The 15,358-nt window shown below is 41.2% G+C and overlaps 1 protein-coding gene across 3 annotated transcripts in view; it reads left to right on the forward strand.

Moving 5' to 3' along the window:
- Positions 1-11,784, forward strand: part of msrab (methionine sulfoxide reductase Ab) — a 60,429-nt gene extending 48,645 nt beyond the window's left edge. For all 3 annotated transcript variants that reach the window (XM_088002909.1, XM_088002908.1, XM_088002910.1), the window contains one exon: positions 9,953-11,784. In XM_088002909.1, the coding sequence (XP_087859035.1) occupies positions 9,953-10,126 (174 nt within the window). In that variant the 3' untranslated portion in view covers positions 10,127-11,784. The remainder of the gene's footprint in view (positions 1-9,952) is intronic.
- The last annotated feature ends 3,574 nt before the right edge of the window (positions 11,785-15,358 follow it).

Genomic DNA, 15,358 nt, shown 5'->3' on the forward strand with positions numbered 1-15,358 from the left:
CAATCCTTCCTCATACATCGGGCGATGATGAAAAGAGTTTTGAGGTCACCTTCTCCATCCCTGCTGAATAAAAAGCATCTCCAGAGCATGACACTCCCGCCACCGTGCTTCATCATGAGTTATGTTGTGTTCAGGTTCTTCCATCTGTTTTCTGTCTCTAACAAACTGCAAACGAGTTCTTATTGCTTCCCTTCAACAGTGGATTTCCTCTCGCTGCACTTCTGGAAAGAAATGATTTGTAGTTGTCCTGGTAACGGTTTCTCCCACCTGAGCTGTGTACCTCTCCAAAGTTTTATAGGCTTCTCTGATTAAAAGTCTCTTTCCATCATCATATCATGGATTGAGCAGAGCTCTGTGAGATGTTCATAGCCTGAAATATTGATTTAAAACCCAACACTCATTTGATCATCTGCATATCTCCCTCCTTGACCTGTCTGCTGTGATCCTTTGTGTTCCTGATACTTTCTGGTTGATACACTCAGGTGGGTTGTTTTAGATGACTTTTAATACAGAATTTATTTAAGGGTATCGGAGTAAAGGAAATATTTCCACACACACATATAGTTCTGTTTTATCTGCTATTTTTAGATTACTTTTAATACAGAATTTATTTAAGGGTATCGGAGTAAAGGAAGTATTTCCACACACACATATAGTTCTGTTTTATCTGCTATTTTTAGATAATGTGGTGCACAGAATCACCATATTACTGCCTAACTACAGTAATAACATGGATCAGAAGCTTATAAAACCATGCAGGGTCATATTAAAACACAGTTGTATTATTTTTGTTTTATTGATTTCAAGGCAGGTTTACAGCAGAGACTCTCAAAACGCATTTCTACACACATTCAGACTCGTTCCTTCCTTCTCCCCACCAACGCTGCTGACACAACCGATCTGTCAAGCACTTTAACGTCACCTCGCTCCCATCAACGGGCCACTGGGGCTCCCATCTTCCTAAAGCGGCTGACACAACCCCAACCAAGATGGCAGCGCGCTGCTCTCAAACACTTGTCTTAGGACGAAGCTAGATGAAGGCGTTCCTGCTGCGTTCGAGGTCTGGAAGACTTTCGCGGCAGAAACTAAGCCTCGTTCACTGAAGTGACAAGAGGGAGTGGATGATGACCAGAGATAAGACAGGCATCGCAAAAATCCAGATTCCAGCCCACTGCCGGGGCCGTGAGTCATAGACGTACACACACACACGCACACACACACACACACACACAAACATACATCTGGCACATACAGGCACAGCCCAATGAATAATTAACCCATATGAGGAGTCTCCTCTGCAGGGCTTTCAGTTCCTTAACTTCAGCGTTGAGGGGGAGGTTTGGGTGAGGGGGGGTAAGAGAGTGAGGCAGAAAAGCTTGTTTAAGCACAAGAGCGAAGAGGGAGGGAGGGTTAGTGGAGGAGGGGGGGGCGCTGGGGAGAAGGGGGTTCTCTGTAATGAAATTTGAAATTTGCAGAACATCAAAGGCTTCTGTAGCCCAGCCGCTGTGGCAGCAGAGCAGAGAGGAGGAGTGCTTCTCTTTCTCCGTCTCCCCGATCTCTCTTCTTCCCCTTCTTCTTCATCCCTCCCTCTCTGCCTGAAAGTGTCTCCCCAGAGCTGGGTGAGGGGTGTAGGGTTTAGTGGAGGGTGAGAGAGAAGGGATGGGAAGAGTTGATTAGGAGGAGACGGAGGGGGTTGGGGGGGGCTTAGGGATGGGTTAGGGGTTTGGAGAGAAAAATGGATGAACGGGGGCTCCTATATGTGTGTGTGCATGTATGAACAATAGGGTTTATCAAGCTAGCTTTGAATATGGCGTGCGTGTTTGTGCATGCACATGTGTGTGTGTCGGGCCTTGGAGGAGGGAGTGTGCCCTCTGATAAAGCATCCCAACTTAATGAGCTTGAAAACGGGATGAAGAGGGAAGGGGGAGTGAAGTTCTGATGATGAGTGGAGGGGAAAAAAAGGCATTTGAGTTTAGAAGTGACATGCCTGAGGCTGGGGAGCATCAGCAGGTTTTGTAATCAGACTTCTAGTCACAAGTTTATTTTTGCTTTTTATTTTCTGGAAAGTGTTCAAAAGTGAGATTTTGATATTCCAAATGTTCCTCAATTTCTGCAAAAGTTATTGCCGTTTCCTATAAACTGATCGGTATTACTGAGACGTCCGTTAATGAAATGAGTTGTTCTTAATCTGGGATTTCTATTCAGACGCGTTTTAACGTGAAATCAGGACGGACCTGCTGAGATTTTCTTTCTTCCGCTTCACATCTGCCTTAAAAAACAACAACAATAAAACAAGTTTAAGCGCTCGTCCCCTCGCTCCAAAAAGCACGTGCATCCCTCTCTGCTCCAGGGATGTAGGAGTGCTGGCTTCCTCGCTCACAAAATGTAGGAGGGCTCGGCGAAGATTAGAGCCTGACTAAAATGGATCCTGACCCGTGCTGCAGCAGGGAAAGACGGATGAGGAGAGCAGAAAATAAAAATCTCTTCATCCGTCGGGCACATTTCAGGATGCCTTCTTATCTTCCATTCCTCTTTTTTTTCCAACAGCTAAATGTGTTTTATTTGCATTCATTCCTCTTCATAATCTTCATCTTTTCATCTGTTTCTCTGCGTCCTGCCGTCTCTGCCTCTCTGAGGTCACAGAGGGCGACCCCGGGGCTGCAGCGCGCTCGTCGGCTTGCACCATGTCAGGCTTTTTCATGTATTTCCAGGCTGAGCCACAGTCTGTCTATTACTAGCGCCTCTTCACCGTAGAGCAGCTTTGATGTGTGCAGTGCGTGCTCAAAAGTGTATTTACATTTTTAAGATGTTGAAGGGCTTTTTTTTTTTTTTTCTGAACTCCAGAGTTCAGGTGTGCAGCTGCAGTCGACGCCACTCCGGTTTTAGATCAGAGCGAAGGGAATCCGGAGCAGGATGGGAATGGAAATCCCTTCATCTGTTGTCTTTTTAACTTCTAGATTTATTTAAATGAGCTCATCTCGGTTGGAAATTTGCAGTTTATTTTCATTTTTTAACTTTAGCGCTACATATAGTGTTTATTTTAATAAATAAACCTAAAACCAGCTTAAGGTTTAAGGTATTTGAAATGCAGAGAAAATCAGAGCCGTGCTCAGAGGACACCAGCTTTAATTACTAAAACACATTTTGTAAATGTTTGGTCTGTTTTCTTAACACATGGTGGACAAAATAAAAAAATTTGATTGCACCTAGAAAACATGTTACACAGAACTCAGTTTCATATTGTAAAAATAATACAAGATTTAACAGAAGTGATCCAGCAGATTTCATTTTAAATTATTTCTTTGTGAGAAAAAAAATCTACATATTTACTCTGATACATCTAAACTTTGCTGCTAAGACTTTCTGCTTCTTAAATGCAAACTAAATTCAGTCCATATCTTTAGTAATGCACTAATTTTGCTTTGCTTCCTGTTTTAATTTTTTTTTTACCTTTTGCAGTTACGGTTTTTAAAACCCCTTAAATTTATTTACATTTTGTCACAATACAACCACAAACTACAACATATTCATTTTATTTCAACACAAAGTAGCTCATAATTGAGAAGTGAGAGGAAAAATATGCATTTTCTTTATCTCACAGGTGGGACTTCCACATTGACTTGTTACTTTGTAAAACTTCCTTTTACTGCAGTTGGAGCTGAAAGCTTTCTGGGTGTGTTTCTACCATCTTTTCTATTTTTAAATGTAGTTTTAGGCAATCAAAACACACACATTTGCTTCGATCTGAACCATTTCATGGTCGCACTGCTGTATGTCCAGCATCAGTTTTCTTCTAAGGATTCTTGTGCATTTAGTTTCATCTGTCCTTCACTTCAGCCGTCCTACTGCAGAAACGCATCCCCACAGCATGATGCAGCCATCACAATTTCACGGTGTTCGTTTACAGCTGTGCTTTGCATCCAGGTCCAAAAGTTTCATCTTAATCTCATATAACTAGAGAGCTATCTTTTAGCTTTAGTTATATGAGGTATCAGAGTCATGAATATGTTTGAAGTTGTTTTGCACATATTTGCAATTTTTACATAAAATAAAGAAAATTATAGACCCCCCTGACCAGCCTCTTTCTGAGACTGTCTTAGAGAAACACTGTCTTTAGTCAGAGGCGTCTTCAAAATTGCTGTAATACAGACCGCTACAGGAGATTGTTCCAGCCATCACCATCTACAATGACTCTATGAAGAATTTTGAATTAATACGAGTTACAACAACACTTAGTTTACCTTTGGGATCAAAAAAGTATTTTTGAATTTGAATTGATTTATATTAGTACCATTACTGCTCTGCTAGGAAAATATACTGCAAAAAAATAAAACCTTACTTAGTGTTTTTGGTATAATTTTAATGCAGATCTTAGTTTACATGAAATATGACAAAATTAGCTTAGAAGCAACTTTTCAGCAAGAAGTACGAGCTTGTCCTAAATAAAATAAATTCTCAATATTGATAAAAAAAGTACAAGATCCATTGGCAGATTATTTTACTTATAATGGCACATTTTCTCATGTTATAAGTGAAATAATCTGCCAGTGGAACTATTACTTTTTTTTAATCAATATTAAGGAATTATTAAATAAAGCTTCTGTAAGATAGTTTTGTCTTATTTCAAGAGTACTAAGATATTTGCACTAGAAACTAGACTAAACATATTTAGTAAGATTTCGTGTTTTTGCAGCGAAGCTGAGAAAACAGTCAAATTGAGGTCGTATCCGTCTTCAGATGTCTTCACTGTGAGTCATGGAGTGTCACAAACTCTACGTCAGTGCACTTGTCTTCCCCACCGCTGTTCTGCTGAAGGCCCTCAGAGGGAAGGAGGCACAGAGACAAGACTGTGGGGTAAAGAAGAGAAGAAGGGAGAGTACATGTTCTTCCTCCTCCCTCCTCTTCCACCTCTGCCCCTCTCTCGGGGTGTCACGTCCTATTTGTGTCCCGGGGTCGCCTCTGTGGCAACGGCGACGTTGCTGGGGGGCGGAGGGGTTCTCTCGCTTGGCTGGGAAGCAGGGAGGACATTGGAGCGTTGGTCTGAGGGAGAGAGAGAAAGCAAGAGAATGAAAATCCATCAGGAGATGGAGAGAGTGGAAGAGGAGGAGGAGGAGGGATGCACCCATTCAGCCATGTCTTTGACATGGGAGTGTTTCCGACAGGCGTGAAGAAAGGAAGGGCTGACTGGGCTGAGTGAGCGCCGCTCTGGCCGCACACACTCAGGGATGTTTTTCTCACTCAGGACGACTTAGAGATTTTTAACTCTGAATTTAACATTAAATTTAACCACATTTGGTTCACATTCGCTCCGGTTTTCTCCTAAAACCTCCTGAGCCGAGGCAGAGATGCGCTTCTAGTTTACATTTAGGATTCACATCCCAATATTAGGTGGTTTCCAGAGATGATTTCTGTCGCTTTTCAGCCACTAATGCACAGAACCTGAACGGGTCCGCCAGCTTCAGTCCAAACATCCCGATTAGCATCAACCTGAAGACGTCTAGCTAACTCCGCTTCTCTCCATGTTGGACGCTTTTATCCTCCATATTCTTTCCTCCATTCCTCTGCCGCTGCTGCAGTGAGAGAGAGAGAAAGTGAAGCCACATAAGGTTATACACAGTGGCATGACGCCATGCATTCTGATTTATAGATCTAAAATGGCTGCCGTGTTGTGACTGCTGTAGAGGCTTGGATGGAGAGCGAGGGAGTGGTGCGGGGGCGTCAGGGTGGAGGTGTGTGTTTGGCTCGGAATAGCAAACCTTTCCTTGGCCGTCCAGAACGCCCCGGAGGGTTCTGCGGCGCTGACTGTGGTTTGTTGGTGATAACTGATTAATTAGGCCACGGCGTGCAGCTCTGTGCTTCCGTCAGCCGGCTTTCCACAGCCCTGCTGCCTGAAATCATCAAAATATGGCCTTTCCTGGCGGTATGTGCATAGTGTGCAGCGGTGAAGTGAATCTGTCTGCTGTATTTGTTAAAGGCTGCGCTGGTTGGATCCTGCAGGGAGACCAGAGACCTCACACTGAAGCAGCAGCCGCTGAGGAGTTAGAGGTCAGCTGCTGCCTCAACCTCTCTGTGGGGCTCTGAGCTTTGATTTACTGACTCCTCTGCATCAGTCCCAGCGCTGCCACGCTGAGCCGGTGCGACACTGCCTCCATGTGGACAAACACACACACAACACGGCTGTTACTCTCAACCAGCGGTGCCCTCAAACTGAGCTGCTAAAGTTTCCATTATGAAATAAGTGTGCTGGATAAAATTCAATGTAATCAAAAGATGGTTTATCTTTGTTTTTCCCATCAAAAACCCAAACCATATATAGATTTACGTGACTTTTTCTGTTAACTCGAATGTTACACTGAAATCTTTCCAAGTATTTCTGGTTTAACCTCTAGTGCAAATATTTCAGTACACTTGAAATGAGACAAAACTATCTTACAGAAGCTTTATTTAATAATTCCTTAATATTGATTAAAAAAAAGTAATAGTTCCACTGGCAGATTATTTCACTTATAACATGAGAAAATGTGCCATTATGTGCCATTCAGCACAATATAGAAGCTTGTTTTATGTCAATAATTATTTAATATTGATAAAATAATCAACCAGTGGAACAAAACACGTTTCCCATATTATAAGTTATGATGTTTTGCTCCACTGACATTTTTTACTTATAGCTGGTACTTTTTAAATTCAGTACTAAAGAATTATTGACTTAAAACAAGTGCTTAAGTTGTGCTGAAAAGTTATTAGTAAGTTAGTTTTGACCGATACTGTTTTATTTATTTATTTTTATCTGAAATGTCACTAAAAACAGCAAGAAAGTTGCAGAGTTGGCAACAGTGAGGTTACTGTTGTTAACGGCCCAGTTCATTGGGTGATTTATTTATCGGTACACTGCGGCTTGTGACCATGGGATCATTGTGATTGGTTGGTCAGCAAACAGGAACGGCACCACCAGACAAGCTGAGGGTCAATAGTAAAGCAAGGCTGATCCTTCCATGTCACGCTGCACTGATCCACTAATTCAGGCTAAAGGAGCCACAACCAAGCAGTCATCATGTCTGAGAACAAAGGAAAACCCTTCAGTTGTCCTAAGTTTTTGTGTTACTGTAGCCATTTTGTCAAAATTTTCTGAAACTTAACTTTGGATTTTCATCAGCTTTAAGCCATTATAATCAAAATTGGCTCAAACAAATGCTTGGATGCATTACACTGTTTGTGTAAATTATAAATGAACATTTTCAATTATAATCTAATTTGTTAAAATGCAGCTATAAGTAGTCAAAGTCATTATTCGGATTCAAATTTGTGTTTTTCAATGAGAAGACATAATTGAGGTCAATGTTTTCCTCAGACGAGTTCAACAATGTTTCCTTTTCGTCCGTTAGGTTTTCTTGACCCGTTTCTGATGGTTATCTCACTGAAAGGTCTCACGCTGCCCACGGCTCCGTTTTCAGAAAGCTGTCTGACCTTTTCCTCTATAATCTCATCTTAATCCTCTTCAAATAAAAATTTCCTTTTACTCTTAGATGAATCGGATCGCGAGGCTGTAATGAATCTTTAAATAGAGCTCCTTTCATTAAAGTTTAACATCCTCAGCATTGTCAGAACAGAGCACAGCCGTTGTTGAACTCTTTTTTGTGTTTTTCTCCTGTACTTACAAATCTCTTGCAGAAACATGCATTCTTTCTTTATCTTCTGGCATGCCTTTCAAAGCAGCATGAACATGTACTACACACTACTCACATGTAAGCTCTTCATTTGAAACATTTGCCTGATTTGGCAGCATTTAAAGCTTAAAGTTGCAGTCTTTATACAGCAACGTTTAACAACCTTAAAGCTACAACTTTGATCAAAACTTAAGCATGTCGTGACAGTATTTAAGAGACGATCTGTGAAAAGCTCCATCTCCACCTCATCATCCTTCCTGGGCTGTTGAACGAAATCCACCGCTCCCAACCAAAAACAACCAATCAGAGCCAGGAGGCGGGTCTTAGTGCTGTCAATCAACACTGTAAATGTTCTGATGGCGGGTAAACAACTGTTTATCTGCCAGTTAAACTTAGCATTCACAACGGGGAGAAGCTGTAGCGAATCATGGGGGAGGACACTGAGGGCGTGAATGGCATGATTGACAGCACTAAGACCCGCCTCCTGGCTCTGATTGGTTGTTGTTAGCACTGGCAGAAGCCAGAGAAACTCAGTTATTATCTGTCTCATACCAAACTGTCACAACATAGTGACAGTTTCAACAAACATGCAAACAATATATTTTTATATATAAGTAACACACTGCCACTTTAAAATAAATTGCCATAGAAGGCATGCTTTCCTCAAATAATTTAAGTTTTGTTTGTTGGCCAACATTGCAAACATGTCAAATACAAACTTTTGTCTCCTTATGAGGAGCAAAGTCTATGAATCCTGCAGAAAGCGGATGCAGGCTGATGAGAACAAGTTGAGCCCGTATCGAACACGCTCTGCTTCTTCCTCTTGATGCCTGCTGAACTTGGCGTACTCCCCCACAAAGCAAAACAAACCTCCAGAGTGCTGCAAACTGTTCTGACGCAGAGAGACCTACTTGTTGCCCACAAACAGTCTCGGTGCTCCTCCAGTTTGTTTCGTCAGCTCCAGCAGCAGCGATCTATAGAGGACTGAACGCTTGTATTATTAGATGGAGAAAACCACTCAGCGCAGCAGGTATAGCTTTGATATAGCTGTTAGAGGCTCAGTGTGTGGAAGAAAGCGTTGTTTTAGAGCGTTTGAAGGTTTCTCTCGTCATGTTTAGAAAAAGGTAAGTGTGAAAATGTCCTGAGGAGTTCTCAAAGCGAGCGGATACTCTTTGAATCTTTGTCCTACAGAGAGCCGCAGAAGGCTTGCTGCACTATAAGAAGAAGCTGATATTCCTTTCTAGTGTCACTTTGCAGTCGGACTGAGGAGCGTAAAATGAAAATGTTGAAAATTCACAGCTGTGAGGGAAAATTCAACACATAAATAAAATCCTTTGTATGCTTTGTAACTACAATGACATTCAAATAAAATTACAATTCCTTAAAATAATAAACAGGTTTATCAATACTTAAACGTTTAAATGAATACATATAAACATATTTATTTAATTTAAAACGATATTAATAAGCATGATTTTTTTTATTTAAGTACAATTATTTGAGATAGATTTATTTAACTGTCTCGTTTTCCTTGTGGAATAATTAAATACTGAAATAATGTAGTATGATTTTAACATCTAATTCAATCAAATTTTTATTATAATTTTGGTGTACATGCATTTTTATTTATTGTGTATGTTTTTTATTACATATACAAATATGTATGTAAAACTGACATACTAACTGGATTATGGAACATTTTGGCCCAGAGTAAAACACAACTGAATGCAACAATTTTTAAAAAGTTTTTCAACATTAAAGATTTAGGTTAAATACAAATCATTTAGATAAATGTATAGTGAAATAATTCATATTCAAATAATTAGAACCATTTTGTTTTAGAGGTATTATGTTTGATTTTATAGTTGTAGTGACAGTCAAAGTGACAATTTGAATTATTTTTTGGTGGACAGGAGCAAAGAAATTAAAAAAAATAATTAATTAAAAATAAATAACTACACAATTATGTAAGAATAATTGTGATTACTTATGTATTATATGAATTCAACAGATAAATAAAAATGTTACGGATTTAAAAATTATGTAGTGTATTAAATTATTTTTAGTTTGATCTTTTTTATGAGGCTTTTGTCTCTAAATGTCAGTATCAGCATATTTCAGATTAAAGGATGCATTAAGTGTCATTTTGGGGGGAAAAAGGAATCCTGAATGTTTGGGAGGAAACCTCTGGGAATGCTCTGCTGCAGATGAAGACATTTCAGCACTGATGGTTTCATTTGACTTTTTCTGCTGCTTGGATTTACGCTTCCATGTTTTGTCTCTAGGAACTGGATAAGAAAGGCTACGGTCCAATCACCACTGAGATCCTGGAGGGACAGGAGTTTTTCTACGCGGAGGACTACCACCAGCAGTACCTGAGGAAGGTCCCCAAAGGATACTGTGGCCTTAAAGGGACCGGGGTTTCCTGTCCCATCGGAGGCAGCAAGGAGGAGCTGTAAGGCGTGTGTGGAGGCGATTGTATGATCCAAACAGGAATTTTGTTCAGCAAAAAGCAATAAAATGAAGCAACATCCTTAAAATATGCTAAAATATATATATCAAAAACATTTAAAATTTGTGAAAATATTACAGTTTAAAGCAGTAGACTGAAAATAAAGTAAAGAAACCTAAATACTGAAGACAAGTGGAGCTTTGATAAGAAGGAAATGGAATTAGTGACAGATTTAACATGTATGTAGCAACAGAACCTAAAGATGTGAAATGCAACAGAGAAGTTGAAACAGAAATAACAGTCAATGCATATTTACTCTTTATTATCTTTTGCATATTCAGTCTGAAATTTACGACAAACTGGAAAATACTTACATGATTCCAGTTAGCAGTGGGCGACATGACAAGAACACTCCATGAACCTTTTCAGTTTGTTTTTTACATCAAAGTCAGAATCACCATTTTATCATCATTTCCTAAAAAAGCTCAGAAAGAAAAACACAACGGACAGAAAACATCTTCAGATTAACAGATTAATATTAGTTTGCACAATTTTTCCAACTTGTGGGGGGAAGAAAGACTTCTAGTCAACAAAAGTGAGCACCCTCTGATAAAATGTCAGGTTTCTGTGATGTAAAAAAAATTCCACCCATCTGATTTTTATCCTGCACAACACCCAGGGTTCTCTGGTGTTAACTCTCCCTCCGAACGTTTCCTTCAGCTCAGAACTATACTTTACTTTTTTAAATAAACAGTAACACCTCTCAGGTAACACACTCTCTTGCTACATTACAGCTAATTTGTGAAGCTAAAGAAAAACTGATAAATCAGAGCAAGAGCACAGAACAGATGATCACGCCATCTCTCTGCTGTGTTTTAACCAAGATCTTCATGTCGCCCGCTTCTAATTCCAGTATATCTACATTTAACCACTGGATGGTTGTTGCATGTAATCCTGAAATGATAGAAACTCATCGGCCACTTTATTAGCTCCACTCTCCCACTCCCAGGTTTCACTCTGTGATGTGATTGGTTGAGTCACTGTTAGTTTTTCCAGGTAATCTAACAGGCGTACCTAATAAAATGGCCAATGAGTGTACATAAAAGGTGTCTTTTATATAATTTTATGTTATCCACATGTATTGGAACTATTAATAAGCCTGAAATTATATATTTAGAATTTCAGCTAAAGTGTGGAGATGTGTTGCAAAAGTCACATTTATAACATGAGAGTGCTTCTTTATCTTTTACAAAAATAAAAAAAACATTCAAGATGAATCAGTAAACTAAAGTAAAACAGAGACCTGATGTTATTTTAGAGAATAAGTCAAAATGTTTGGACTGCAGCTGCACTCAATGTCCACACGGTGGCGGTATTTCTTAAACATGATCGACTTTCACTTTGTTTTTTCATGTTAAAAATCATCATCAAAACTTTTCTTATGTAAACTTTCTAAACTAAAACAATCTAGAAAACAAATGTAAAGGCGCTTTGAGTCAGATGAAGTTCAATAACTGTGAAATAATTGCTAAATATAAATTGATTGCTTTATTGCTTTATATCCAGTTTTCTATTGCTATTGTCATTTATAACATTTCATATAAATTTTAATTAAAGGACATTTCTTATCTCATTTAAGAAACAATAAACTGAATCTCTTTCATATTTTTGATTGTTGTGTGGATGATTTTTTTTCTATGTATCAATATTTGTTTATGCACACACCTGCCCACTATTTTATGCTATATTTATAAACTATTTTGTCCCGTCTGAGAAGGGACGTGCCACAGCAGCGAGGGAACATCTGTGACTCAGACACACGTTTAGAGAGGACTCATTTTGGAAAGCAGAATGAGAAACTCTGAGCCTCTGTGCTCTTTGTCTGGTTCGGTTTTTGCTGAACCCCTCACCCCACTTCTTGCAAAACCACAATTAGAATTAAAAGAAAAACAACTTACAGCTGAACATCTTAAAAATACAATCATTCAGAAAAGAAACAAGAAATCCCCGGAAACCGTTCTGCACGCCGTGTTTTTAAAATTAAACACACGGCTGTGAAAGTGTAGTTAAAAATGAAAATCACACTCATGGTTAGAATCCAAAATACAGAGATGATATCTAGAAAAAGCTTTCTGGTCGACCGCAGTAGTGTGATTCACCCCGCTCTTGTTTTTCCCCCTCCCTCTCCGCTATCTCTTTCTCTGTCTGTGTGTATGTGTCACATCCTGACACCTGTGTGTAGGTGTGGACCAGGGCACAGGTGCAGGTGCAACCTCCCCGGGCCTATTTTAGTATTGGGGCAGATATTTTTGCATGTGTCTGCATGCAGGAGCCGTGCGTGCGTGCATGTGTGTGTCGAGGCATGTGGAGCTGCGGCTTGCTTGATCGAACTGCTCAGAGTTGTGTGTGGTTTGGCCAACAAGCTGTTTTCCAGAGCCTGCTTATACTTTGCATGTCAGTTTGATTTTTTCATTTTTAACAGTAGATAACCTTTTAATAAAACGAGCTTGTTGAGTTCCTCAGGTTTTGACGAGCTCTAATCGCAGGCTGGGATCAGTGATCAGCTTCTCCGCCACCTGCACCAGTGGCCTCAGCGAGCTGCTGCTGATTTCTGCCACACACACACACACACACACTAGGTTCAGAATGAGTCGAGATGTGCTGCGAAAATTTCATGCAAAAATGAGTCACATTTAGAAATAGCTGCAGGAGTGTGTGGTGTCTTTGTGATAGGTTAAAAAGGGGCATGGAAATGCATGGTACTGTCATATAGGCATCCACACAAACACAGTGGGGCGAGGCAGGACAGGAACCAGGCTGTGTGCCCATCAGACAGAGCCTATTGTCTGCAGATGGGCTTATAACGGCCCCACAGCTGGCCACAAACTGCGTCTCTCGCTGAAACGTTTTAAGAATACACATCTCTTAGTTAATCGGTTCAATAAAAACCCTCCTAATGGAGGATTGAGCAGGTTTGTGAAAACAGGTGGCGCTGTGAAACAGTGGGCTGAGACGTGGAGATAAACGTGTCGGTTGTTTATCAGAGGTTCTCTGCACTTTTACCCACACATACACATGCATTCACGTAAGCACACGTCTCCACCAGCAGCAGCAGCAGCAGCAACTCCGAATGCCGTCCTGTACCGCCGCCTAATGCAAAAGGGGAGCGCCCACGCAAAACGAGCAAAAAGACACCAAAAAGACACCTTGCACAGCCGTGCACCCACGCAAAATGTCTTGCACTGATACGCTCTCTATTGTGTCCTCCTTTTCGCAGCTTTCTATTTAACTTCCCTTTGACGACATCAATAGATCTTAACTTATTTTTGTGCGGTATTTATACACATGATTAAAAGTTGCTTTGTTTTTTTGGCATTTCCTCTTCATGTGCTTTGCAGTAACATAATTTGTTGCTTCAGACATCAGCACGGCGTTGTTTGGTAGGATGTATAAATAGAACAATAGCTTGGAGTTGTGCTGTCCTACCAGCTGGAGAATGGCTGTGCCGTCTTGTTCTGCTCCTCACTTAATTGCTTCATCCAAATTGTAGAGCTCCAGCAGGCATGCTTTAGATATGTCTGTTTTCTACTTTCCTTTTTTTTTTAATTGCTTGTACATTTATCTCCTGATGATATGAGCAGCTATGTGCAGGGTTTTTCAGATGCCAGATGTGTTTGCATCCCCTCCCATGCTCTCCCTTCCCCTCCCTCTGGTTCCTGCAGGGGCACACGGTCTCAATCAGAGCGTCGGGGCTCCAGGAACCAGAGCACAGCGGCGTCTCTGTGCTGCCCAGAGAAGTGCAGCCTTGTCTGGGTTCCTGCATCTGCGGCTTGGGGGCAAGCTGGGGAGAGAGGGCAAATCCTGGTGGCCCCTGCAAGCTGGTTAAACTCCAGGTCTGATCTGTGGGTGACGATTCAACGCCGAGGGAGAAGAAGGAAATAAGCGCAGCTACTGTGCATGTAGTTATGTGTAAGTTAATAAAAAGGTTATCTAAAACAGGTTTGTGTGGCGCGGCGAGCTCACACATGTTCACACACACAATGGTTTTTAATTCCACTGAGGAAACATGACAGAGTTTGTTCTCTGCCCCTCTGGGATTGGAGCCGTGTTTCGGGCGGAGGGCAGCACGTGCTGCAGGGCCCAGTTGACTACTAACTGGCCCACAGGCTTTCTGGCTGACGGCCCACTCCGTGACATGCTGCACCTGTCAGCCTGTGTGTTGTCAGCCATGCTAGCTAGCTCAAGCTACCACCGCATGACACACAGGAAACCCAGAAATAACTGCTGAGTGTCTTCAGTGCAGTTACTGTGCACTGGGGGCGTGCTGCTGACAGAAAGTGGCTGAAAGAGGCTTTAAAGGAACAGGAATACCGGCTGGAACGGCGCGGAGCATTAGCGTTTGGGAGCAGGAAGAGAAAACTGGAAGGGAAAGTGAAACACAGATATGCTCAGCCTCTCTTGCACCTGTGCATGTAGATTTGTCTGGCCTTGATTCAAACCGGGGGATGAAACATTCATATGGTGCGCAAATTTGCCAACATATGCAGCATCCATTTATCATTTTGATAACCGGCTTCAAAGACCATCTCAACCATTGACATTTTACAACCGAGACTCTGATGCAACAGTCAAATTTCCAAAACATCTTCCTCCCCATGTTCATCTTGAATCTTTATCTGCTCTGTCCATCTGCCTCTTGAGTCATCTCAGCCTCACCTCACACAGCTGTGCAAGTGAAGGAAAGTTTTAACGTTGCCAGCGAGCGCCGCGATTAGAGCTCGACACAGGAAAATGTTGTGCAATATTCAGGCTTTCAAGTGGTGATGTGCTGATGTTTCACCATTACGTGGAAAGGAGGACAAAAACAGGACAGACGCACACACACTCACACACATACGCATGTTGTGTTTGCATTGCAACATGCACTAACTGTTTTCTGTGTGCATGCCAAAGCCTGCTAATTTCTGCCAACGGTGCAGATTGAATCTCAAGTTGAGCCAACATGAGATGGTGGTGTGATACTGTCTGTTTCTCGCTGTGTAGGAGAGGAGCAGATTTTTTTTTTGAATCAAGGAAAAGAATAATTAAACGTCAAAGAAATGAGAAGATGGAGGGAGTGAAAGAGAGAAAGGGAGGAGAGCTGGTGCTCGCTGCACCAGGAGGAAGCTGGGTCTGATGCCTCTCCATGCAGCTGTTCCCAAACACCCACACTCTTCCTGTTGGAGTGTGTGTATCTGAG

This window comes from Poecilia mexicana, unplaced genomic scaffold (assembly GCF_051168715.1).
Source record: "Poecilia mexicana isolate PSO_F unplaced genomic scaffold, ASM5116871v1 scaffold_22, whole genome shotgun sequence".
Classification (NCBI taxonomy): Eukaryota; Metazoa; Chordata; class Actinopteri; order Cyprinodontiformes; family Poeciliidae; genus Poecilia; species Poecilia mexicana.